At 43.7% G+C, this 27,026-nt stretch overlaps 2 protein-coding genes across 4 annotated transcripts in view; one reads left to right on the top strand and one right to left on the bottom strand.

The window, feature by feature from the left end:
- The window catches only part of ANAPC13 (anaphase promoting complex subunit 13), a 78,535-nt gene that overhangs the window by 47,770 nt on the left and 3,739 nt on the right, over window positions 1–27,026 (top strand). Inside the window, exon 1 of one of the 2 annotated variants that reach the window (XM_057428991.1) lies at window positions 26,959–27,001. The exons of the other annotated variant lie outside the window; for it this stretch is intronic. The gene's annotated coding sequence lies outside the window, so the exon portion shown is untranslated. Of the gene's footprint in view, window positions 1–26,958; window positions 27,002–27,026 lie in introns of those variants that run through there. 2 annotated transcript variants of the gene reach the window in all.
- CEP63 (centrosomal protein 63) lies at window positions 1,443–26,976 on the bottom strand. Of its 2 annotated transcripts, XM_057428989.1 has the most exons (14): window positions 23,983–24,725; window positions 22,170–22,350; window positions 20,204–20,299; window positions 17,844–17,969; window positions 16,849–16,962; window positions 14,206–14,439; window positions 11,268–11,413; window positions 10,352–10,486; window positions 9,609–9,723; window positions 7,442–7,639; window positions 6,916–7,002; window positions 4,888–5,087; window positions 4,009–4,315; window positions 1,443–1,972 (listed from the first exon to the last, which is right to left on the bottom strand). In XM_057428989.1, exons 1-14 carry the CDS (start codon window positions 24,024–24,026, stop codon window positions 1,814–1,816), a joined length of 2,142 nt encoding a protein of 713 aa, XP_057284972.1. In that variant the 5' UTR covers window positions 24,027–24,725; the 3' UTR covers window positions 1,443–1,813. The 2 variants fall into 2 exon arrangements, with proteins under 2 accessions (XP_057284972.1, XP_057284971.1); XM_057428988.1 differs by lacking the exons at window positions 1,443–1,972; window positions 4,009–4,315; window positions 4,888–5,087 and adding an exon at window positions 26,904–26,976 and having other exon boundaries at window positions 6,728–7,002; window positions 23,983–24,119.

Raw genomic sequence — 27,026 nt, 5'->3', positions numbered from 1 at the left:
GCAGTTTCGCTCTTCACTTCTGCCAACATGAAATGCCAAGTATCTCTAAAAGCAAGGAATACGAAAGCAAACATCACTAACGACCCAAAACATCTTCTGAACTTCTGGAAACTCTTAGTGCATGATGCAACTCAGTAACTTATTTAAAAAATCTTCAAGAAATATGGTTTGTAAAGTATCATTTAAAATATGGTATTGCTGTCACCACTGAAGGACAAGGGGAATCCCTAAGAGTTCCAGCATACCACACTCAGTGGACCTATAGTTTCACCCTGCAAGAGAAAGCAAGTTTGATCTATCCTATTTTGCTGTCCAGCTTTTGTCAAAAAACCCCATGACCAGCAACCCCTTACTTGAGATCTGCATAGTTAAGGTAGACATTCCAAAAACACTTGCCTGTGGACAGCTCGACAGGAACCAAGGCCAGTGCTGCAAAACGCACAACCAGAGTTTATTTCCAGTTGTGGGCAGCTCAAACCTTCATGACAAAGACTGCACAATGAGAATCCAGACTGGATCTGAAGGTTTTATCCTTATGGAGTTCGAAGGACTTCATTCAAATGGCTTTGAACTCTGGAATGCAGAATTGCTTGACCAAGTGCAATTCCATTTTCTGGCATGCTGAAGAGGCTGCAGTCTGCAGACGGGCATCACCTTTACTGAACTCATCTGTCTAATCGTATGGCTGGGTTTTGCATGCATATGTTGGTTTTGATTCCTGTTTCTTGACAGCATTAAGACAAGATGAAACTGATGGAAAGGAACAGGAAACTTACAGACATGGACAAGGGGTGTCTCCGTTCCTAGATTTACCTATACAAAAGTTGTAAAGGCTCAGCCAGAGAACTGCAGAGTGCACCTGGAAGATTGAGTCCATAGGAATAGGTTCCGTTCACTCATTAAAAACTTCCTTTCCTTGAAGGACTGAATAAATTCCTCTGAACAGGCCACAGATGCATTTTAAGAAAGCACTTCAACTTGACTGGATAGCATCTGAAACTGCCTAGATTCAAAACAGGCTGATACCAGCTTACACAGCAGCTGCAACTACATCTGCCATCCAGATGAATCTCACTTGTTTGCAGGTTTCCTCCCATTCAATGTCATTTCCAGTTCCAGCTCCTCTCTTTTATAAGAGCTATGTCCATAATAAGAATTCAGGCATTCATTCCTCAGCTATTTTGTAGTACTTCAAGCAATGTGCAAGGCAAGATAAAGACACCAAATACTACACAAACAGTAAAAGGAAGAAGTTGCAAGAACCAGGAAATATTATGAAATTCCACTAAGGGGAAATTAGCTGGAGAAAATATAGGTAGCCTAAAGGAAACACGAATTATATTACATGCTCTTTGAAGAAGATGTTGATTAAAGTTCCTGAGAAAAGGCAAGATAAGCCACAAGAGATTTACTCTGTATATCTGCATGAACAAGAAAAGAGGTGGAGTTTTAATTCTCTTTTATTTCAATGCTTTTAACATGTATAAAATATACTTAAAATACTTTACATTAAAATTAGCAAATAGTTTGCTTCTAAAAAAACACCACTATGTCTTTATGAGTGCACAAACACAACTGATGCACCTTTCTGACCTACAGCAAGCTATCTAAAGCGTCTGTGGGGTAGTATCGTCCATGAGATGAAACGTTAGAAAGGAGTTTCCTTTCCTCAATATCCATCCTGCTGATTCAGCTCAAAGTGAGAGATGCACCCTCTCACTCTAGCTCCAATGGCACCTAGTTTATAGGTAACCTTCCCAGTCACACTTTGGAACCATGTAAGCATACCAGCACTCAAATTCAGTAAGAAGCATTATTCCTGGTGTCCAAATTGTCTCACTATCTTTTCACTCTCCTTTTTCAGCTCCTCAACGTGAGCATTTAGGCACTCCAAGATGTGCTGGGATCTCAGTTCTTCCTCTTCCAAGTATCTTGCAGCTATCGATCCAACTGAAGCTGTAGGCAGGGGGTACTAAAAGGGAAACAAAAGGACATCACGCATTCTTTCATTCCAAGTTTCAGCAGAAATACTACTGATCCACTAACCATACCAACAAATATGCCTCTAAAGGGCTCTTGTGTCATTTCTTTTATTAGGCAGACTATGCACTCAGATTTCATGCTTTTATCATAGGTAAATGTCCCTCCCAACAGTCTCCAACCAACAGCAAAAGCCTCCCAATTCCACAAAGGAAGTACAGACCAAACTCCCATGGGAAAGGCAGCTCACTGGTCAATAAACTACCCCAGATTCTTTTCTTTACAGTCAAGAACTATTCCTGCTACTCGCATCACTTAACCACAAGATCTTAACTTACAAAAGTAAGACTGTAAACTAGGCTTAATTTAGGAGTTGATGAAGAGAAGCTTCCTGCACAGGGCCTGGCAGGTGAATTATAAAGTTACTAAGGGGCTGCTTTCCATTACAGAAATCTTGCCTTAGTGTCTTGGCAAGAGAACAACATAACTGGTTGTTTCCAACTGGAGTCTTATGAGGTTTTTTTTGATCTTTTATCAACAGCCAAGAACAAAGGAACACAGAAAATAGGCTGTAGATAACAAGCAAATCTCTCCTACCCCACTACTGTCTGCTGACTAGAAAGCTCTTAATAAGTTCCTGGTAATTAGCTCTCTTAATTCTCCTCTCGATGTTAAAGGAACTGATTTACAGACACTGGAGCCTGATCATGAGCAAGGAATCCCAATCAACACCAAGAGAAATAACCTGCATTTCCTTACAAGCCTTATTTCTACCTCTCAGAACAAGAAGTAACACATTCTTTTCTACCAAACATCAAGCCCAAGAGCTCCTCAGGCCCTTAAGTGGAACTGTTTGCCCTTCATTTCTAATCCTGCAATCTGAAGAGTTTCCATTTGGAATATTACAGTTCCCTAAGCTCCCAACATGTGTTTTCTGGACATGCCACCAAGCTAATTTAGTCTTGAAATAATCAAGACCTATTCTTGGTAGTAACCCTCACCAAGATCTACAAATCTGACAAGTCTCCACTTATCTGTGCACCAGCCTTACTCTTCTCCGATCTCCCCACAAAATTAACTGTTGTCACTGCTAACAACACACAACCAGAGGAGAAAAGACTGCTAGGGGAACACATCTGGAGCAAGGTCCAGTACTCGGGATTCTCCCCTCCCTGAACTACTACAGTTCTGTCTGACTCAGAGTATGACAATCACTCTTGCTATCCCTCTTCCATTCCCCTCCCTGCACAGGTCAGCATACAGCCTGGTCATTACAGTGGGTACTAGGATAAATGGTCTTAAACACTAAGGAAGAAGTGATTGAGTCCAAGTTTCCTGTATCTTGGGCAGCTGAGCTGAGGTAAAAGAGCAGATAAGGTGCCAACACTGCTCTCTACTTAAAAAGGTATGATTAGTGACTGAGAAAAATAATAGCTTCCCCTTTTGCAGTGAAGCACTGATTTCAAGCTTTCCTATCAGCCAGCATAAGTGGTTCTAAGTTCAGTGTGCTGACTACTGCAGTCCCATACAGAGGGGTCAAACTCACCCCATGCATTACAGTGAACATAAACGCGCGTGCAGCACTAGCTTTCAGATTCACCCAGAAACTCTTACGTTGAAATACTCAGCACTCTGTATCCCCCTCTGAGCCTCTACCAAGCCAAAAGCTGAAGGAGAATTCTGAAGTGGCATAAGCAGGTAATGGTACATGCTGTGCATGATGTACAGCACCAGGATAGAGAACACCATGAGCTTCTGGATTTAGCTTAGCAATTACACCAAATCCAAAGCCCTTCCCCAGAGACTTCTGAAGAATAACCACATGGCTCTCATTGTCCAAGTATTACCCACCCAGCAGTGGTTTCTCCTCCCTATTTAATGTTTGATATATGCTTACAGAATCACTCATATCATGCAGCCAGACTGTACATTCAAAAACCTGGCTCCTTTTGCCAGGCAAGAGCCCAGCTATATCCTCAGCTGTCCAACAGCAACCAGCTTACCTCTGTTGTCTGTACAATGACTTACCAGGGGCACAGATTCTCTCTGATGATTTGAGATGGACTGCTGAGATGCTTCATCTGCAAAATCTTTGTTCCCATCCAGCACATGGAACAAAGAAACCATTCCTGGCAAGATGCCCAAAGAATGTGACTCCATGGAGTTCTTCCTGCTGGTCTGGGTGGGAAGTTCACCCATCTCAGGGGTCACAGTTCTTATTTCATCAGTCCCACACCTCTGGAGCTCCCCTTGATGATGCTGAACAGATCCACCAGGCTGGCGATGTGCTCTCTCTGCTTGTTCGTCATGTTTGTGCTGTGCTTCCCGAGTTGTCCTGGAAGGCAGGTTTGAACACGTAACTGTTTGACAGTTCGCCTCTTAGCAGCTGAACTTTAGCAAACACTTGCACAGAGATAACAATCAACATAGAGGTTACTAATAGCCCTGACAATCCACAAACTGGCTGCTGTTTCCATAGCAGTTCCAGATGCTCATTCAGCATCTACAGAGTCATTTCTCATTCTTCTGCTATTGTAGATGCCACAAACTACAGTCTGTACATGCCAGCAATGCAAAAGAATGGAGCACAGCTACCTGGGCCACAAGTAACTCTTTCACCAAATAGGGCACATGCTGCTCTTCAATCAAAGAAAAAGGCAAAGGCAGTCAAAAGATAGTTAAATGCTAGCTAGCTTTGCAGAACACGAACCAGCTGAGACTAAAAGCTACTGCACTACTTAAAGCACAAAGGCAGATTCCAAAACACTCCTTGTGTTCTCCCACACATACTATATGCTGGAGATAGATACTATACATAAAGCATGTCATTAAAACCCCACACATCCCTATGTCTCTGTTCTCCTCCATAATAAGGAAGCAGCATCCTGCGATTAATGCAACACTCACCTGTGCTGCACATCCTTGGCCTCAGACTCTCCCCCTTGCATCTGCTGAGCGGTGCCCTCAGGTTCATCCTGGCATACCTGTCGAGGGAGCTCCAGTTTTCCTCTGGCCTCTGCAAGATCCTTCCGCAACTGCTGGTTCTCAGATTTTAACTTCTTTATTTCAGCAACATAGTCTTCAGTGAGCGTTCTGACATCTTTTTCCTGATAGACAGAGAAAGGCTGAAGCTGAAACTTCTGATTTGCAAAACACCATAGTCAAATCCAGAGCAAAGGCTGTCAAGTGATTCCTTCAGGCATATTCTCTAATGTCAATTCTGACTGGCAAGATTTTCAAGGGTTTCATAAGAGCAGATCAATTATATATGCCTTGTTGTGTTTGCATCCAGACAAGCTGTGTTGATCTGCCTAGGAAAGGAAGTTTCTCTCACCACTGGATGCTTCTGAACACACGAAAATATAGACTGAGAATAGGTCACAGATACCTCCCTCTGGCCTTGGGATAATGAGAAAGACTACATCACCTCGAGTTCTCCTCCAGGTGTATATTCTCAAGATTCCCCACCTAGCTAAGGTGCAAGCCCCTCAGTCAAAGCTGGGAACACTCAGGTGGCACCCCAATAACCTGTCTCAATCTGAGCAACACTCCAGGTATCAGAGTAGCAGGTTTCTCATAGAGGCTGAAGAAACACATAGCCCAGTGGCTAAATATGCAAGCAAAGATGTTTGCAAGAACGTTTCTAGATCCCCTCACTCAAATTAGCAAAGGCCTATGGCAGTAGTTACAGAAGGCCATGCATATACCTCTCCACCTGGGATGACCCATATTCCCTTGGAAACTGTCACCAGTTAAAGAGAATTTACTTGTGTTTTCTTTTTGGAACTCTGAACGAATTGCTTCTCCCAGTCTCCTTATCAGGCTCAGTGGATATAATTTCCATTGTTTCTACTCCTGCAACAGTCCTGCTTTCATTTTGCCAATTCTATTCAATTTAGATGCATTATCATCACTGCTGTATCTAAGGACTTTCCAAATGTGCATTAGAAGAACCTGGCCTAGATCTTCTTTTGCACTGTGCTATGAAGTTTTCGGTAAGTCAGGCAGGCAAAAGCTCAGCACTTCAAGCAGAAAGTAATGGGCCTTAGGTCATTCTAGTCTCAAATCAGCCATTCAGAAAGCTTTGGGTTTTTCTCTATCTCACCAGCCACAAGTTTTCATTCAACACTATCCCCAAGAACCTGGCACATTTGGCAATCACCCCAAGCTAATACGAAGAGCTGAGTATTTCCCTCCCACAGACTGACAGGATAAAACCTCTGACATTATATTCCCATCAGGTTTTCAGCTGTCTGAATCCAGTCCTTTCCCTCATAAGGCATCCATTTTTGTTTATGTGAGACAGAACTTGCAAACTAGACGTCTCTTGCTTCCTGCAGGCACTAAAATGAATCACCTTCAAGGTATTATTCTGACAAGACTGCACCTCTTCCATTGGGGCTCCACTTCTCCCCTGTGGACAAGGCGACCTCACCTAGCGACAGTGCCTCTTCTCAGTGCACTGTCCCAAAGTATCCAGCCCATATTCCCAGGCTGCAACCTCCCTGTAGAGTGCAAAGGACAGCCCTGTTGAATGGCTCCTCACCAGAAGGGAAACATGCTCTCACCCCAGAAACTGCAAGGACCACAGCAGTTACAGCTCTGAGACAGATCAAAAGGATATCACAGATTTAGAATCAGGAGTGAAATGGCATAAAATGGAAATGTAACAAAATGTACTAAAAAAAAAACAAAAAAAAACCACTGACCAGACCCCATGGAGAAGAAACTGAGAAGATGGCTCTGTTTGTGAAGTTTTCCTCACTACTCTCTGACCAAATAAGATGCTCAGTGTTTCTGTGCCTTAATTGCTCAGAAATTTTAAAGTTCACTGAACTGTACCAAGCATTTTGAGAAGCCTGGGCAAAGATTACTGTTCCCTGGTAGGGAAAACACAATACTAGCCCCTTCCCATCTTTGGTGCCCCATGCATACTTCTGGTATACCGCATTCTGCTTTTTTCAGCATCTCTGAGAGATGACGGTTTTCCAGCCTCAAGGTTTCCAGCTGGACCAGAATTACCTGAGGGGACAGAGGCAAACAACAAGCTCACAATAAAGAACACAACACATGCCCGCAACACCCTACAGGCATTTTGCACCCTCAATTCAAGCACGAGTACAAAGCAAGTTTTGGGCTGTTAGTTCTACAGAGACGCTATAGAGAAGGCCATGCAAATAACCAGTCATTTACTTTAATTTCCACAGATGTCATCATGAGACCTAGTAAACATAAGCCATCTCAAAGAATTCTGATGGATTGTCAGTTACTGGCTGGAAAAGACGTAACAAGACAGATTCAGTGACCGCCATAAATTTGAAGGTTTCATCAGAAGGGTCTCAAAGTCTTTGTCCAAAGGCTGAAAAGAGAAGGGAGCTATTAACATAACTAAAAGCTAGGATAGTATTCCAACCTTCATATCCCTTAAAGAGACAGCATAAAAGTCTTTTGCCTTTTTTACCCTGTGTTCCACTGCTTTCCTCTCTGCTCTTTCAATCTCTGTTCTCAGCCGTTGTTCTAGGTCTGATGTGGAGCCACTTGCAGACGCAATTGTGATGTCTCGCTGGTGTAACTCTTGTGTCAGCCTGGAGATTTCCCTTTTCATCCCTTCTAGCTCACTGCTGTGAGTCTGCTCAGCTTGAGAGAGCTGCTCTTTCAGCTGGAGGAAGATATGCACACACCACCCATAAACTTTTAAAAGATGTTTCAGCAAAAAAGCAAAAGTATTGCACATGGTTATGCGAAATCTAAGTATTGGAAACAAAAAGCTCTATGTAACAAGCAATCTGTGCAAGCTTGTCTTTCTTGATTGACAAGTACCTCATCACAAACCTTTTCCACACTGTAAACTGCCAACTGGGACACCGTATCAGTTACATGCTGTGGTGCACTCAAGAAGACCCATAACTGATCAAATCACAGTCTGTTTAGCTCACCATTTACCCTCCACGGCCAACAACAGATACCCAAAGGTTTACCATCACTGGACAAGCACAGTAACACTTCCATAATATAACTTTGCAATGTGCCATTCTGCCTTCCTGAGGCAGAGATGGTATCTTTAAATAGCTCTAGCCAGACTTTTCTTCCTTGAATTTCTCCTAAGCCTTTTGAATCAATATTAGCTTGTAGCAACTAAAGCTACCATGGCAAACTTCCATAAGCTAGCTATGCACAGGGTAAAAATACACCTCTTTGTTTTTGTAACTCCATTTGATGACCACTGGTCCCTGCATTATGAGAGAATAATCATTCCCTACTTACTTTGCACATGACAGGCATTTTATTTTTAGTATATTCAATCTCATATATCTCTTTTCTAATCTGGTAAATCCTATTCCATTCAGCTGTTCCTTGTATAAAAACATCCCATGCCATCCTTTCGGTCATCTTTTTCCATCTCTGATCTTCTTTTATACAATCTTTTTTGAGATGGCAGACCTGCACTGCATACAATATGCTGGTAAGCACACTGTATATTTATTCAGCGACAGAACAACAACATAGCATAATTTCTTCCCTAGCATTCCATTAGCCAGAAATATTAACTACCCAAAACACCAGGATTTTTCTAAGAATTACAAGCATTTTAGCAAAGTGAACCAGATGATCTCTGCCTAGCCATGTAAATACTATACATATAGTGATTTATCTCCATGTCACCCCAATGCCTCCCAAGCATATAAAACAGAACCATAATAAATCTCCCTTTCCTTCCCAGCAGCCTGTAGGAGACTCATTTATTGTGTGGTTGTTTAAATGTGCAACCAGGCACACATCTCCAACAAGACCTCCACCTCTGTACATTCAGAATAAAGGATTAAAAGACTTTCAGCGAAGTGAAGTTTTTCACTCAGGCCAATGAGGTTTCTACTCTAACCAGGCTCCAGTGAAATCTCCTATCCTAATTTATCTTGACCATTATTAAAAGTCAAGCTTTTTGGAAGGCTATGACATTTTACAAGGTCCTGTCATGACAGGACAAGGGGAATGGCTTCAAGCTGACAGAGAGAAGATGTAGGTGAGATCTTAGGCAGAAATTCTTCCCTGTGAGGGTGCTGAGGCGCTGGCACAGGTGCCCAGAGAAGCTGTGGCTGCCCCATCCCTGGCAGTGCTCAAGGCCAGGCTGGACAGAGATTGGAGCAACCTGGTCTAGTGGAAGGTGCCCCTGCCCATGGCAGGGGGGTTGGAAATGGATGAGCTTTAAGGTCCCTTCGAATCCAAGCCATTCTGTGAAAACCCATTCACCCCTTCTTCTTCACTCTGTTGGGATCCTGTATTAGGTTCAAACTTGGCATTCCAGGCCTTAATTTCTTTGCATACTTGTCCCTCCAGCACTAATTCAAGTATCTCCACACTGTAGAGAAGTGCTGCATGACACAGAGGCAGGCCTGAGAGATGCTCACGAAGTAAGCCACAAAGCCAAGAACCTCTAAACCTATCCTCTAAAGTCCACCTTTGGCAGACCTCCTCCTTACCCTTCAGCATATCACAGCCTCCATAAGACTCCCAGCCTTTGGCCCCATTTGGAGCTTTGCTAACCATACACTACTGAGACACATGACACACAGAAGAACAGCTGACTCCACAAGTGCCTTTCCCACTCTCCAGGAACAAAGCAGCATTACCTTTTTAATCTCTGCCTTTGACTCAGTATGGTGCTCTTCCATTGACTGCAGCTCTTTGATATTCTCATCCAGCTCTTCGCTCAGCTGTACACACCTTGCATTTGAAGACACCAGGCTGGGTGCCAAATGTAAAACTACAGATTAGAATACCCCAAGGAGGAGGACATGGTCAGAGAAACTTTGATCTTTCAAGCAGCCTCCTATATCCGTCATAACAGAAACTGGACTCTTAACCTAGAACTTCCTACCAATCCTTTGGTTTTGTTTACCAAATCATTTCAAAAGAGATCAGGAAACTGATATAACAGATAATAGCTGTTTCTTGTTTGTTTCTTTACCATACTAAGATTACAAACTTCCCCTGCAAACGTTAGTCTGAAAGCCACAAACTCAGAAAGGAAGACTTGTTTATAATTCTTATTTCACAGGAAGGTTTAGATCTGGTTCTTACCAGCTGACTAACAAAGACTCCTTAATCTATTAGGAATGAAGGTGCTAAGCCTAAGCAAGCCAGAACACGGAGAACACCCACAGTGTGCAGTGAAAAGCAGCCAACCAATTAGCAAAACAGCCTCACTATTAAACTGCAAAATGAATAGCTTTTGATTTCTTTAGCCTTTTTATATTTAAAATAAGCCTACAAAACTCAGCGGGACTGGTTAACTTAATGAATACAATATATTAGCTATTGTATTATTATCCGAGTTTTACTGCACATTCACTGGAAGCAAGCAGTCAACTACCTGTTCTCAAGATGAGTCACCTCTGACTGCAAGTGCTGCTCCTTCTCCTGGGCAATATCCAGCTGCAGTAGTATATGCTCCAGCTCTAGCCCCGGAGAAGACAATTGTTTCTCTTGCAAGCGCTCTTCCAAGGCCCTAAGCAGAAACAGGAACTTTAATCTCAGCACAGAAATACTATGTCTGAGTTCACAGGGAATATAATCACTAATTTTTCTGGAATTCTCTGAAAAATATGCAAAACCTAACAGTAGGTGACACCTGTGTGTATCGTGAATATGCAAACATACCTGCCAGATGACAGCCCCCTGTTTGAATTCAGGCTGATTGAAAAAGATTACATCCTTTTGTGATGGCCTCCCTGCCCCAGACAGTCTCCCTGACATTAGCAGACATGCAGCCTGCAAGAAACAGTGTGGCTGTTAGGTAACATAAGCCAAAAGTTTTGACACAGCCATCAGAACAGCATGTTGTCAGCACAGAAGGCCAAGATGATTCTGTCACACAGGTTGTTACCTTATCAATACCCTAACCTGACAACATTAAATCGCTGAGAACTTTTACTTATGTTAATAAGCACATTACCAAATCTTGACAGGCCTCCAGCACTTGACTAAAAATGCCTGGGGAAAGCAAAAGAAATAAAAATCAAAAGCCCTATGCTGCCTCCAGAAACCTAGCTGAGCAGAAAGCTGATTCCTTGACACTCTTCACTGAGTATCAGTTGATTTCAAAAGCAATGCAATTTGGCAAATGCTGCAAGGAAGCACAGCACTTGTGAGAAACTACAGTATATCATTCTACAGATCAACCAATACAGACCCAGCTGTATGAAAATACTTCTACAATCTTCAGTGGGAGATCCTGAACTATAAATTTGGATTCAAGAGCATAAACACCATTGAGGCACAGATGCTACCTGATCAGGAGTTCTTTTGTGCAAAGAGTTTCCGTCGCCCTGGCCAGCTCACTCTGTAACTGTTCCTGGTGCAGCTTGGAGCTGTCAATGAAATCTTCTTGAGACTGCAAGGTGGCTCTAAGTTCCATCTTCTCATCCTGTAGCACCTGCATGGGAGGAAGAAGGAATGACTGTTGCAAGATGGACCAGCAAAATCAGTCTGCTGTAATGCACTGAGAGGTTGACCAGATTTTTAAGGAATCCTTGGAAATACTGCAGAGCACAACACGGGTGCAAAGACAGCTTTGAGGCCAATCAGGAACTTTACAAAAGCTCTAGAAAGAGACAAGAGCTCTGGGATGAAGAGCCTTCCTGCTACTTCTCACAGCATTGCTTTATATTTGATCAAGAAGAGCCTGTGGATGAAGCATTCTATAGACAGATAGGAAAAGCCTCACGCTCACAGGCCCTTGTTCTCATGGGTGACTTCAACTACCCTGACATCTGCTGAATGACGGTATGGCCCGGCACAAGCAATCCAGGAGGTTCCTCGATTGTGTGGAAGACAACTTCCTTCTGCAAGTCAGAGGAGCCGACAAGGAGAGGTGCCATGCTTGACCTCGTGCTCACCAACAGGGAAGGGCTCGTTGGAAATGTGACACTCCAGGGCAGCCTTGGATGCAGCGATCACGAGATGCTCAAATTCGAGATCCTCAGGACAGTGAGAAGAGTGTGCAGCAAGCTCACTGCCCTGGACTTCAAAAGAGCAGACTTCAGCCTCTTCAGGAACCTGCTTCGGAAGGTTCCATGGGATACAGCCCTAGGGGGCAGGGGGGCCCAAGACTCTTGGTTGATATTCCAGGGTCACCTAATACAAGCTCAGGAGTGATGCATCCCAACCAGAAGGAAGTGCAGCAGGAGGGCCAGGAGACCTCCTTGGATGGATAAGGAGATGCTGAGGAAAATTCAAATGAAAAAAGAGGCTTATAAAAGGTGGAAGCAAGGACAGGCGTCCTGGGAAGAGTACAGGGATGTTGTCCAGGAAGCTAGGGACCAGGTCAGGAAAGATAAGGCCCAGTTAGAATTAAACTTGGCTAGGGATGTTAAGGATAACAGGAAGGGATTCTACAGGTACATAGCAAATAAAAAACAGACTAGGTACAACGTAGGCCCCCTCAGGAAGCTCTCGGGAGAACTGGCTACACAGGATTTGGAGAAGGTTGAGGTTCTGAATGACTTCTTTGCCTCGGTCTTCACTGGCAAAGGCTCTGACCAAACCACCTAAGTCTTGGAAGGCAGATGCAGGGACTGTGAGAATGAAGACCTTGCGCCCACTGTAGGAGAGGATCTGGTTCGAGACCATCTTAAAAATCTGAATGTGCACAAGTCCGTGGGTCCTGATGAGATCCATCTGCGGGTCCTGAAGGAGCTGGAGAATGAAGTTGCTAAGCTGCTGGCCATCAAATTTGAAAAATCATGGCAGTCAGGTGAAGTTCCCAATGACTGGAAAAAAGGAAATATAACCCCCATTTTCAAGAAGGGGAAAATGGATGACCCGGGGAACTACAGACCAGTCAGTCTCACCTCTGTGCCTGGCAAAACCTTGGAGCAGATTCTCCTGGAAGGCATGCTAAGGCACATGAAAATCAACAAGGTGCTTGGTGACAGCCAGCATGGCTTCACTAAGGGGAAACCCTGCCTGACCAATTTGGTGGCCTTCTATGATGGGGCTACCGAACTGATGGACAGGGGTAGAGCAGTTGACGTCATCTACCTGGACTTGTGAAAAGTGCTCGACACTGTCCCACACGACATCCTTGTCTCTAAATTGGAGAGACATCAATTTGATGGATGGACCACTCGGTGGATAAAGAACTGGCTGGATGGCCGCACACAAAGAGTTGTGGTCAATGGCTCAATGCCTGGCTGGAGACCAGTAATGAGTGGTGTCCCTCAGGGATCAGTGCTGGGACCGGTCTTAACATCTTTGTCGCTGACATGGACAGTGGGATTGAGTGCACCCTCAGCGAGTTTGCCGATGACACCAAGCTGTGTGGTTCGGTTGATACGCTGGAGGGAAGGAATGCCATCCAGAGGGACCTTGAACACAATTGTGAGGTGGGCTGATGCCAACCTCATGAGGTTTAACCATGTCAAGTGCAAGGTCCTACACCTGGGTCGGAGCAATCCCAGGCACAGCTACAGGTTGGGCAGAGAAGAGATTCAGAGCAGCCCTGTGGAGAAGGACTTGGGGGTGCTGGTTGATGAGAAAATGAACATGGGCCGGCAGTGTGCACTTGCAGCCCAGAAAGCCAACCAAATCCTGGGCTGCATGAAAAGGAGTGTGACCAGCAGGTCAAAGGAGGTGATCCTGCCCCTCTACTCTGCTCTTGTGAGACCTCACCTGGAGTATTGTGTGCAGTTCTGGTGTCCTCAACATAAAAAGGACAGGGAACTGTTGGAACAAGTCCAGAGAAGGGCCACGAGGATGATCAGGGGACTGGAACACCTCCCGTATGAAGACAGGCTGAGAAAGTTGGGGCTGTTCAGCCTGGAGAAGAGAAGGCTGTGTGGAGACCTCATAGCAGCCTTCCAGTATCTGAAGGGGGCCTATAGGGATGCTGGGGAGGGACTCTTCATTAGGGACAGTAGTGACAGGACAAGGGGTAACGGGTTCAAACTTAAACAGGGGAAGTTTAGATTGGATTTAAGGAGGAAATTCTTTCCTGTTAGGGTGGTGAGGCATTGGAATGGGTTGCCCAGGGAGGTTGTGAATGCTCCATCTCTGGCAGCGTTCAAGGCCAGATTGGACAAAGCCTTGGGTGATATGGTTTAGTGTGAGGTGTCCCTGCCCATGGCAGGGGGGCTGGAACTAGACGATCTTAAGATCCTTTCCAACCCTAACTATTCTATGATTCTATGATTCTATATTCCATTTCCTAACAGCTCCTCCACTGACCTCCAACATTTTCTTGGATTGCCTTAACTCTTCTTGAACTCGTTGTTGATCTTCCAGAATCATCCGATTGTTTTTGGTCAGGTCATCCACCCTCATATTCAGCCTCTCCACCTCCAGCTCATTGGCACAGATAGCATCATTTGCCCTCTCCAGCTTGTTGGTTAAATGCTGGATTTCCGATCGGCTGGCCAGCTCCACAGACTCCAGAATCTGCTTCCGATTGGCAAGCTGAGTCTGCAGAGAGCAATTGGTTTGCGTTAAAGCTGAACTACAGAAAACACTGCATATCAAAACTACATTCAAAACAACTACCCATTTCTCTGTGTAACACTACCTTGCAGGGAATTAGGGGAGTTACAATGGGTAAAACTTCTGAGGGCAAACAGAATTCATTCAAAGAAAAAAAGGAAGAGGGAAAGGAGGAATCTCCAATTCCAAAAGGGGTGAAAGAGAATTTGGGTAGAGAGGATGTCAAATCACTCATGTTGTCTGAGTATGAGCTATCTCAGAACAAATCTAACTACTACTTTTTTGCTCCTTAACCTAAGGCTAGACCAGGACAAAGGGCAGTATGTAAGAAGGTTTGTAAATACCATACACAAGTAGAGATTGTTAACAGATTGTTAATTCCACACCAGGATAAAAAGCAGCTCTTGGTGCACAGGGGAAAAAACAAACCCACAACCATCACATAGACCCAAAAACCAAACTGCCTGTAACAGTCAATTATCTTTTGCTTTATGCAGTAAATATCTGGTTCTAACAGCTTGCGAGAATGCTCACTTTGAATGTGTCATTGTTTTAATGGCAGACAAAAAAAGTTACAAGGAACATATGACTAGCAAACAATACATGCTCTATTATTTATAGGCACAATATTTCATAGCATTTCTTTCCATGTAGCTAGCTGGTGAAATTTAATAAGCCAGCTCTCATATAAAGCTTCCAAGAATATTCATTTCATATACTCCCTTTCTGTATAGTACCTTATAATTTTTAAAGGCTGAAACAAAATATTTGAGCACTCTTTTACTCCCAATTTTTAAGAGTACCAATTCCTGCCAGCTTCAGAATCACCACATGCCTTGATTTATTGCCTGACACGTAATGCCTCGTAACTGAGAAAACTATAGGAACTGTGCATTTGGAAGACTATCATACAATTTTGATTACAGCCTTTTCATTATTTGAATAGTCATGACAGAAAATGTAACCGGGAGGGGCAAGAGTTTAAAGCACAGCCTTTCTCCACCCAAGAAAAAGGAGTACCAGACTACCTGAATATTTATTTCTGCATTAAGAAAATATTTAAGCTATCTCTTATTTCCAACCACAGAATATGCAGGATAGCCCAGAATTCCAAGTTTCCCCTGTTGGCTTTCAAAGCTGCAGGTGCTACAGCAGTAAGAATGCCAGGCTTCCCAAAGCTGAATTGAAAGATATGAGGGGAAGCCAGCTGAAAGTAAAGAAAGGGGAAGTACTCCATGGTCACAGATCTCAGCTTGACCTTGTGCCAGAAAAAAAAAAAAACAAGCATACAAAATGCACAGAAACATCCAAGGCAAAAATTTAGCACTTTCATGTTTGTCTTGTCAAAGAAATTGAGGATTCAGGTAGTCTGCTCACAGTACCTCTGCACCAAAGTCATCTGCACCACTCAGGAAAATCTCCCCAAATCCCTCTTTTTCTGCTGCACAGTAAGAAGAGTTCCTCTGCACTCCAGTTGCCAGCCTGCACTCCAAGGACACATCTGTTCTCAAACAATTGAGCTATCAATGATACAAAGACAGCAGAGCAGCAAGACCTTCCGCTTAAGGACTCTCTGCATTTGTAGATCTACCAGTGTCAGCCTCTCACAAAGCCGCTGTCAGAGTCAGCTTCAATCCTGTCATCACAAACTTCCTCCTTGCAGGAGCTCCCACTCAAGAGCAACTCAGGAGCCCATTAAGTGTAAAGCCCCCAGCAAGAGCTTCTTATCAGTGTCTGCTGTGATTGTGTCAGTGTGACTTCACAGCTGTGCTCTAGGTCAATTCATCTTGCTCTGCTTCAGCAATACTAACTCACTGAATGATTAGCTTTTCAGGAACTGCAGTCCCACTACTTCTTGTTTTTAAGAGACATAGAAAAAGAAACGTAAAAGAGACATAAGAAAGAGAAAGGGGGGCTGGAGGGAGGGGCTGAAAACTGCTATTACTGCAGTACTTTGCAGAAGTAAGTGCCTGTTGTAGGGGAGGACTATCTTCCAACATCATCCTCTGAGCTGGATCCACAAGGTACATACTTAGCAACTGGCAGGTGCACAGCTTTGAACTAGGTGACATGATGTAACAGCTATTTTAAAGTGTCACGTGCTGTGGTCTCTGCCACCAAGTGAAAGCTTCACCCTACTATCTTCTCTACTAATTGGAGGGATGGTAGGGAGAACTGCAGAAGGTTGATCCAATCTCTGTTGACAGACTCCAGATCTTTTTTTCCACACAGCACTTATACAAGTAAACCTTATTCCACCAGGACATTAAAAGTCATTTCAATAGCAACTTAAACTGGATTCAAGCCTGAGAGTTTTCATTAGACTCTCCACCTTCCCCCCTCCCTTCTGCTGCCACAAACAAAACAAAAACTTTCAGCAGATATTAACTGTACCTGAATGAGCTCAGACTGCTCAGCCAAAGCCTTCCTCTGTGCTTCCAGTGATGCCACCTGCTGCTGGTAAAGCAAGCGCTGTTTCTCCCAGTCAAGTGATTTTTGCCGAAACTCCTGCAAGGACAGCAGGGGTGGGTTGGAGCAGTATGTCCATGCAGTTGACAAGAAGACCCCCTTCTAGTTCATATCTGCGTTTGCTTTCCCTCTCCACCATATCCTCATGCACCTTTCCCCACAGCAGGGAAACCATTAGCTAGTCATTTGATGCAACAACTCAGCAGTACAAAACCCCCCTCATACTGTGCTTGCTGAATTTCTTTCCCCCCTGCGTTAAAGCATCAGTGTCAGTTATTGCTGTTTACAAATGTTAAGTGCTAAAAGATTCATGGCTAATTTCATGGATTTGCTGTCAGAGGTTTAACAACTGGCTTTAGCTTCCAAAACATGCTGCTACTGAAATCACCAAGATGACAAGTATGAATTACAGAATTTTAATGCTAATCTCTGCTCCAGAAATTGGACACTACATCAGTGTGTTTGTGTGTTTGACACTACAGTCAGATGTGTTTGCTGGCCACATCTTCAGGGCACAGTAGAAGAAAACTGAGTGCGGTTGAGCTCCGTGTAGCAGGAAGATTAAAAGATGAGACAGAGTTGAGAAGTGTGACACATAGCTCCCTCCTCCTCAAAGAAGTGAGATGACAACCTCACCACACTGGAATTCATTCCATTCACATAATTAATTACTCTTCCAGCACCTTCTTCCTTTTATTTAGTCTAAAAACAGCAGCACAGTCTATCCTGTGTTCTGAGTGCAGTGCAGGAAATCACCTTTATTACACAACCAGTTGAGAAGAGCTACACCTTGAGTAGAGAGGGAGTACTTCTTAAGCAGGATTAACAGTCCTCTTCCTAGGTGACTACTGAGTCACAATTGAAGCCCAGTCAGTTAACGCATACAAACTCCGGTTAGCACTTGCTTTTTCACTACATACCTCCAGCTTCCTGGTCAGTCGGCTTATTTCAAAATGGTCCTCCCCTTGTCCCTTGCTAGCTTCTCCTCTAGCTTCTCTTAGCTGTTTCTTCTGCAGCTTCTCATAGCTCCTCCTCAGCCTAGACAACTGCAAAGTGAAAGAGCCAACTTTGTTTGAGGCCTCAAGGCAAGAGTTAAACAGCAATTTAAAGGAAGGCACACAAAATGGCTTCACACAAGCAATTCCCCTAATCAAGGCCACACAGCCTGCAAGTGAAGACTTCTAGATGTATAATGAGCCTATTATACCAACAGAACAGAAAAATATGCCAATTTGTATCAGGGTAGCAAGATGCCATTGAAATCATGATATCAGCAGCTCTAGTTAGACCTCTGTCTTAGCACTATTAAAACACGACTGTAATATTGATAAGATGGAGGTTTACATGTAACTGTTACTGCAGCAAGAGCATGGTACCCCTCTCTCTGGCTCCCAGCCACAGTAATTGCAGGTAGTACCTGTGATTGCTCTCCTCATACAGAGGAGCATGTCACACCACACATGGGGTGGGGGGTAGTTCTACCCAGAGATACAGTTTCTTATGTGATTAAAACACACTTGTGAAGCTCAGGTGGGAAACGGAACTCTTCTGCTCAGTGGGAGAAGGAAGATTTGAGAATTGCCATTATACATAATATTAATACTACTTCATGTGTTATTTTCTACTTAGACACACTATGTATTTCACAATGAGTGCAGAATGCCAACAGAAAATATCACACCTATGCCTACTGCTAGAATGCCAAAGTCATATCAGAAGCAGGAATGAGAAGAAAACTCTTGACATTTAAATGACCTGCTGTGCAAATAAGCACTTGCAACTTGTATGGAATTTTCCATCTGATAAGCTCTCCCAAATCAACTATTAAATAAAAAGTTTCCATATAGCCACATGGATTTGAGAAGTCACCATTCCAATTTTACTGATGGAGAAAGCTTAGTCCACGGATGACAAGAAGGACCATGAGAAGAAAAAGCATCTCAATCAAGACCTCATGAACTGGTCACAAAAGGTTCTCCAGTGCCCTGAGTCAGCAAAGTACTTAAGCATGTTCCATGGGAATGGACAGACATACAGGTTTAGAGTTAATATACCAACATCTTTTGCCAAACACAACAGATTACAGAGATGGTTGAAAGAATAAACCTGTGAGTTGGACACTGTACCTGTAATTTTACAGTTAATGGTGGTAAACCGAGACCACAAGAATTTTCCCCAACAGTACTAAGAAGACTGAGGAATATTGGAGCTTAATGTCTTCCACATTAGTACTGTGTGGGTAATACAACAACACATTGCAATTCTGACCACAACACACACACTGTATTTTAGCCTTAGCAATTCAGGCAGACCTGCCAATGCAACTCAGCTTTGCTTTGCAGCTTATTCACAATACCAGTGGGAATGCCTAGTGAATGAAGGCTCTTAGTCATACTGAATAGTAAGGTGTTTTAAATAAGGACAGATGGCTTCTGTCATCAAAGCTGAGACTACCAAATTAGTTTAACTTATGCCTTATAGTGAGCATGAACTAGGCACAACCTTCCAGAGAAAACAGGTCAGTGCTCTACTAGCTGCTCATGCCATTTAACTCCCTGCTACTGACAAGCAAATGGAGGCAGGCAAAGAGTTAAGGCATAAACATGGAATGCTGTTATACCACCTGCAGGACATTCCACATGCACCACCATGGAGTGAATAAGAAGCTTTTTGAGATGAAAGCTATTAAAAAATATTTTCTAGTTATACTTAGTTTTTATTAAGTGTATTAAGATTAATATGCCTTGAGAGAACAAAATCTTTACCAACAAAATCAGAGTCAATGGAGGCAAAAAGAAGACAAGCTACGTTCCATTCTTATTTCTTGATCTCATATGATCCAGACCAGCTACACCACCACCCTTTTTTAATGTCATGAAATGCTGAACGAGCAAAATGCTGCTTCCTGTACCCATGGCAACTTCAGAATAAGCACAATGGTGACTAGGGTGGATGAACACAGGACATTTTTGCAGTAAACTTCTGCAGATGTCTAACAGATGAAAACTCCAACACCACATCTGCTACACATCTCTACTCCAACAGCTTTCTGTTTGCCACCAAGTTCCTCCAAAGCACAAAAAATGGGTCTAATGAAGCATAAAAATATTACTTTGCCTGTATTCAATGCTCTTTCTTTCTTTTTCTAAGAACATAAAAATTAAGAGTGGGAAGTTTTAAAACCATGGCATTAAATAAAAGTAATACCACAAAGTGTATCACCCATTACATTTTATATCAACTGGGAACTAAAACCCAGTCTTTTCTTTTTGCAACTCACCTCCTCCTGAAATTTCTTCAGCTGTTGTTCATATTCTCTAGCCATGTCCAGTTTGGCCTTTTCCATGTCTTCTACCTGGTGACGCAACATGTCAACCTGAATGAAGAGTTAAAAAGCGAATAAATACAATACAACTGGACCTTATTGTCAGTAGGTACTAGGATCAGTTTTGATTTCATAAATATAAATTACAGTAGGAGTGGGGACTATTAAAGGATCCTAATTCTGTTAGCAATTGCACCTTTCAATGGGGTCACTCACTATGAATCAGATTAAGTCTATGCCTAAATCTTTGGTAGGCTACAGGCAGAACTGTTTGTGTTCTGGCCTCTTGTTTTGAGCTAGTTTCTGGCTTTCATTTTTTGAGGATGAAACCTACAGTTTTGGCTTGCATCAAAAAGCTATTTCTATCTGGTATTTTCATCAAATTCCTTACAAGCATGAATTATGATTTCAAGCTATCTACCAAGAGAAAGGATGGCCATGTCATTACCTTAAAAAGCTCAGGTGAAGCAAAGATTCGACATAACACATGGCAATGAGAGGAACAAAGTAAAAATAGGGCTCTGAAACTCATGGGGAAGATTTCTCTTCCATTGATTCAAGTGCTCCTGTGACTCTTTCTTGTCTTCCTTCTTCCCCCCCCCCCCTCGTTTCCCATCCCCAACTATGAGTGGGCAGCTTTCTAACTGCAGGTCCAAAGGACAGCAAGCGAGCAAACACAGAAAATTCATGAGTGTATTCAGAAGTGTGAATATACTCCAGCAGGGACTTTACCCATAGCCTACAGTTCAGTTTTTAAATCAATGTTTGCCGGTGGTGGTAAGAAATATTTCAAAAGTGTCTTGAGAAAACACAATTGATAATAACAACGATAACCTACATGATAAAAAACACCGTTCTTGCAAGTGTCCTGTGGCATGACTGCAGATTTAATAACTCTGTAGCAAAGACATTCATCCCAACACTTACTGTGCAGACCAGTAGTAGCACCTGACCATATCAACAAGAAACTACAGCTTTCTTAACCCACTGCTGCTACAGCCTATCACACTACCAAAAGCTACACAGCAGTACTTGAGTAATTCTGAGGATGTAACATAGATGCACAGGCACCAAGAAAACCCAACTACTTGTGCAGTTATCAGCTGGCTTTCAACCCAAGAAGTCAAAGCAACTTCACAGAGTTGCCAAAAACACAATTTGTAGTACAGAGTCTGCCAAAATAAATGACACAGCAGCTATAAATAGAAGGACAAATTTTAAGTGCTTTCAGAAAATGTCAATGTGGCTAGATCTTAAGATACAGCCACCCAGACTCCTGCTGATTTCCTCTGATCCAAGAAAAGATACATCAGTTCATTTGCACAAGTGCAAGTTTATGGTCCTCATCCTGTGCAAAATCGTCACTTACGGGTACTTCTCCATCAATACAGAAATTTTTGCAGTTGCCCTAGGCCTTTAAAGGCTACAAAATCTTGGGCTGCAAAAAATAGCCCTTAGAGAATCAACCAGCAATATCTTGCTGTAGTTCACACCACCAAATGACTGCAGGTTGCTGGGCTGTCCATTACGGCTATAGCCAGATTCTGGGTTCTCTCCAGAAACTCTGACAATTCAATCTGTGGGTTTCCACCAACCCTTAGGGAGTTGATCACTTGACTTTGACTGAATTATGAATCAGACACCTTGCTCCTACAGGCTCCTTTGTAAATGCTGTTCCTTATTTCCAACTATGAGACAGGCTCCTGTTTCACTTAACACAGCTATTTGCCAAAGTGAAATTTAAATATTAAAGAAAAAGAAACCTCACAACCAAAAATAAGACCCCAAACTAATGAAACAATCCCAAAACACACGTCCATTCAAAGGCAAACTCTAAAATCCAGGTTCAGTCATTATATTGCAGTACAGTATGTAAAACACACAGGCTGATACCAATCAGGACAGTATGAACCTAAGGTACCTCCTTATACTTTTCCTGCAGAGCCGCCCTGGCAGAGGAAAGTTCCTGCTCCCGAACACTCAGGCAAGCTTCCAAAGCCTGTGTCTGTCCTTCCCATTCAGTTTTCTTGTGAGCCACCATAATGTCAATCTGCTTCATCAGCTCTTGCAGCTCAGCCTCACAGGAAGTCAAGAACCCACCACTGGAAAAGAAAGAGGTTGAAGTCACAAAGCAGGCACCAAGCAACACAGGCCCAGTGTCCCATCCCAACAGAGTCAGCAGAATAAACTGACTTGCACCAAGGGACCAACTCTGCATTTGCAGTGTTCTGACCTCTATGAAATTAGCTGGCAGAGAAATACATTTAATACTTGCTTTAATCCCATTCTCCAATGCAGCATCTCACACATTATGTTCATATGTCTGGGCAGAGATCTAAATTTGATAATGGCCAACAAAGAATACTTGTGAAATCCCAGCAAGAACAAATGACCTACACACTTTAAATGTAGGGGGTTTGTCTTCTACACAGAGAACATTACAAGCACCTATAAACACTTCTCTCTGTCTCAGTACTATGCATTATCTAAGTAAACTGGAGCATGCTTTATCCATTTTTTATTTGCCTTAATTGCTCTCCAGGCAGAGGCGTTTTATACCAAGTTTCAGTCAACACAGAATTCTTAGAGCCAACCTATCAGCTCCTGAAAACAGAAGCTTATCACAAATGCAGACAAAGCCCTGAGTAGAGGCAGCTGGATGACAACACGATAATGAAGAATAAACCATTTGCAATCCATTGGGAGAGTATGCTCCCTAGCGACCCTGCACTTTCTAATTTGGTACAGTAATTATTGAAGCTAATTCAACTAACTCCTCTAAAACTTCACCAGCTGCTAAGCCAGGGCCAATATTAAGGCTGCAAGGTACAGCCCTAGAGGCCGGTGAACTCCATGATGATCTGTACCCCTTTAATTTGCCTGTCAAACAGGAAGCACTGAAAAGAAATGGAAATCAATAGGTTAAGGAATTGAAATTTCTCTGTTCCCCCAGGGCATATGCACACTTCACAAGTTAGCAGTTTTTTGGGGAAAGAAATATCTCTTAAAGGAGCTAAAATCAGTTAAAGTTCACTCTGTCCCGTGAGTTAACCAAAAATTAGCAGCTATTATGCAGAGCAGTATTTCCTTCACAGCATCTGCTAACATAAAGTTAAGCCTAAACTTGATTTCTGCAAACAGCTCTCTACCAGTAAACTTGTCACGTTCTCAAAGATGACTATGAAAATAGCATCAGTGACATTTGCTTAACACACCAAACATTTTATTTCCATTACTGGCACTACAGTCGCTCTCAGAGATCCAAAAGTCTAAGACAGAACATTAAGGATTCTTCAGAGATGAATGGGACTCTGCAATTTCAACACAAGCAGGAAATAATCAGATGTTTTCAATAAAAAAAGGTAACAGTCATGTCCTATTAACCTTGCAAGGCTGTTTTATTCACACTTTTGATTACTACTGCTCCTGCCGTTGGATGGTAAGAAGAGTTCACAGCAAGAAAAACAAAAAAAGGGAGGCAGGGTTTTCAGGAAGATGTAAAACTAAATTAAGACTATAATACCTAACAAGGGATTACTGCAAAGCCAGCTAACTCAGTGACTTTGCTTCTGCACCAGCTGAAGGCCACTGCACCAGTGTTTATCCACCATCATGTGCTAGTGGACAAATTCCAAAGCCCTTATTTAAGCAATGGAAGTCTTGTCTGATATCACAGTATTTGATTCCAAATAAGAAGGAATGTTAATACTTCAATGATACTGTCACATACATACCTCCCCTGCCCATTTCTTTGCATTCCTTCCAGCAAAGCCTCCATCACTAAATCCTGGTGACTTTAGCAGCTAGGAACATACACAGCTGCAGTGGTCACCCATCGCAGTGTAGGAAACAAGGCTACTTCTCCATCCTGCTGCAGAACAAGCAGAAGCCCACAGACAAGTTTGAAAAATTACAATTAGCACACAATTTCAGGTGAGGAAAACAATGGTCATCTTCATGAACCTGCAAGCCAAGTACCTGCCAAACAAAGGAAACCAGATTTTTCTGGCAAACCCAGCATTATCAAACTGCAGTAATAGAACTGTGTGATCTAATAAATGGAATAACTCAGCAGCAGTGAAAGAGAAGCTGCACTTCAGCAAATGGGCAAATTCAACCCACTGGGACTGACAGATCTCCTGACTCCTATATGCACTTGGGAACTTCCAAATGGGCCAGCCCAAGACCTACCACTGACAGAGACATTCGTCAGTCAAGGGAAAAACCGTAAGTGGCAGTAAGGATATATCCATAAATTAGATCTCTCCTGTGTCTCTTTTGACAGACTAGGCTAAAGAGACCCCCTATAGTGATGAGTTCTGAATGCAAGCTCATGATCACATTCAGAATGCATCACTAGTTCATATGGTTGTGAGGATTTTCTTTTAAGATAGCACTAACCCTTTAAAAATTCATGTGGTGCCCTAAGATATGAAAATAAGTTGCAGAGGTTTTCAGTAGCAGTACATTGTCTTAGTCAAAAATTACCTTCTTTATGTCATAAACATGTATGCAGGCACACAGAAGTTTCATGTATTTGTGAAGCAAGAAAGGTTTACATTGAAGGCAAAAATGGGGAACAAAAGAGCTAGGATTTATTTCAGTGGCTCCTACATGAAACTGTGGCTCTAACAGAAAAGATGGCTATACTTTTTGTACCTGAGGGTACAAAACTACACTTCAGTTTCAGTCTGTGGAGGTATTCACACAATCTTGTTTTCAAAACATCTGTGCACTTTCTCAAGTATTTAGAGATGGAACCTCACAGCATCTTTCCTCAAAGATCAATATGGCATTATTAAGCAATCAACAAAAGGGGCAGCAGGTCACAAAAACTGAGACCTTCGGAAGCAAAGACTCAGTTTTGCTTCCTTTCACTTCCATCAGAGCTTCTATCCTGCTCCTACAGCTTTTTAAACCCATCCAGAGAATCAAGCCTGTCTCCTGCTAGGAATTCAGCTGTATTTAAACCACATATAGAAAATACATACTTCACTGAGGAAAAAAAAAATAACCCCTATCCCTACACTGATAGTGTTTTGTCTCTCTTTGGTCCTGCCTGCACTTAAGAAAACTTTAATCCATATGCAGAACATGTTTGCTGTACTGCTGATGGCAAGAGCTGCTGAGGAGAGCAGATGAGCAGATCCCCTGAGCTGCTGACAGCTCTCCAAGAGAGCTCTCCAGGTGCCAAGAGCAGACATTAGCCAGTTGCTGTTTCATTCTAATCACCCCTACACAGAATCAGTTTTCAGTGGGTAGCAGAGAGATTTCACTGTCCACTACAGAGATGTTCTGCTAAAATTCAGAAAGGAAATCCAGAGAGAAATCCAGGTCCTTTACCCGCAGCTCCTTCCACGAGAAGCCAGGATCACTTCAACACTGAAAGCTTTAATGCTACAAGGAGCCAGACGGCATCCCCTTTTGCTTCTGCTAGGCTTTAAGCAGGGTCCCCAAGGTAAGACACCTGAATCTGTCAGCCCTGCATACTTGCCAGCCCATCTGGGTTTGGGAGAAGAGCCTCAAAATCTGACACCTCTGAACAGTTATGCTACGCAGAATCATGGAATGGTTTGGGTTGGAAAGGGCCTTAAGGCTCATCCAGTTCCAACCCCTGCCATGGGCAGGGACACCTTCCACTAGAGCAGGTTGTTCCAAGCCCCATCCAACCTGGCCTTGAACACTGCCAGGGATGGGGCAGCCACAGTAAAAACCCCCTCTCCAGATTTCTTGTGAGCCCCTTTAGGCACAGGAAGCTGCTCTAAGGTCTCCCTGAAGCCTTCTCTTCTCCAGGCTGAACCAGCCCAGATCTCTCAGCCTGTCTCAGAGCAGAGCTGCTCCAGCCCTCACAGTATCTCTGTGGCCTCCTCTGGACTCTCTCCAACAGCTCCACATCCCCCTTGTGTTGTTGCCTCAGAGCTGGATGCAGGACTGCAGGAGAGGTCTCACTAGAGCACAGCAGAGGCAAAGAATCCCCTCCCTCGACCTGCTGGTCACACTGCTGGGGATGCAGCACAGAACATGGGAGGTTTCTGGGCTTAAGCACACACTTCTGGGTCATGGAGTGCTTCTTGTCAATGAACACCCCCAAGTCCTCCTCTGGGCTGTTCTCTATCCACTCATCAGGTTTAAGTCGGTATTATATCCTGACCTCCCAAGCTTGCAAGTCACTATGTGCACGTTACAGGCAACTGAGTAAAGACCCCACACGGACACCAGAGGACGAAACAATCTGCCATCAACTACAGGTGAAGCAAGAAGAGCTGGCCCGTTACTTCTGAAACTGACATAAAAGTATTTGAAAAACAAACAAACAAAGCAAAACAAAAACCGTTTAAAACCCAACAATTCACGAACGCATCACATCCACTGAGTCGAGCGCACTCCGACCCGCAGGCCCCCGCTCCCCAGGGAGAAGCCCCCGCCCGTCCCGCGGGGCCGACCTGTGCTCCGGGCTCCCCGGGAGGCCCCGGCCAGGCCCGGCCGCTGATCAGCGATGGGGCCTCGCCGCGAGGGGCCACGGTCCAGCGGCGGCCCCTACCGACTGTGTCCGCCGCCCGCCCGCCCGCCATCGGGCCGGCACAGCACCTCCCCGCCACCAGCGCCCTCCCTCCCTCCCTCCCTCCCTCCCTCCCTCCCAGCACCGCTGACCTACCGGCGCAGCCAAGCCGCGGCCTCGGCGGCTGGAGGCCGCTACGCCTGCGCAGGGTCCGCGCCTGCGCACTGCCGCGCCGCCGAGCCGGAATGGGCAGGGTATGGGGGAATGGGCCGCGGTCCT

The sequence above is a fragment of the Pezoporus wallicus genome, unplaced genomic scaffold (genome assembly GCF_028554395.1).
Source record: "Pezoporus wallicus isolate ANWC-B61680 ecotype Strahan unplaced genomic scaffold, APGP_CSIRO_Pwel_v1 contig_593, whole genome shotgun sequence".
In the NCBI taxonomy this organism is placed as follows: domain Eukaryota; kingdom Metazoa; phylum Chordata; class Aves; order Psittaciformes; family Psittacidae; genus Pezoporus; species Pezoporus wallicus.
Note: the sequence above shows the minus strand (reverse complement) of the source record. Positions and strands in the feature narration are given on the sequence as shown.

What these genes read in the sequence shown, in the direction of transcription:
- CEP63 (XM_057428989.1), bottom strand. Translation starts at nt 24,026, where the DNA reads ATGGAGGCTTTGCTGGAAGGAATGCAAAGAAATGGGCAGGGGAG. An exon ending in ACAAAAGAACTCCTGATCAG is followed by an intron (nt 10,487 to 11,267) that starts GTAGCATCTGTG and finishes GTTTCTGCTTAG; the next exon opens with GGCCTTGGAAGAGCGCTTGC. An exon ending in GTGACTCATCTTGAGAACAG is followed by an intron (nt 9,724 to 10,351) that starts GTAGTTGACTGC and finishes TTTGGCACCCAG; the next exon opens with CCTGGTGTCTTCAAATGCAA.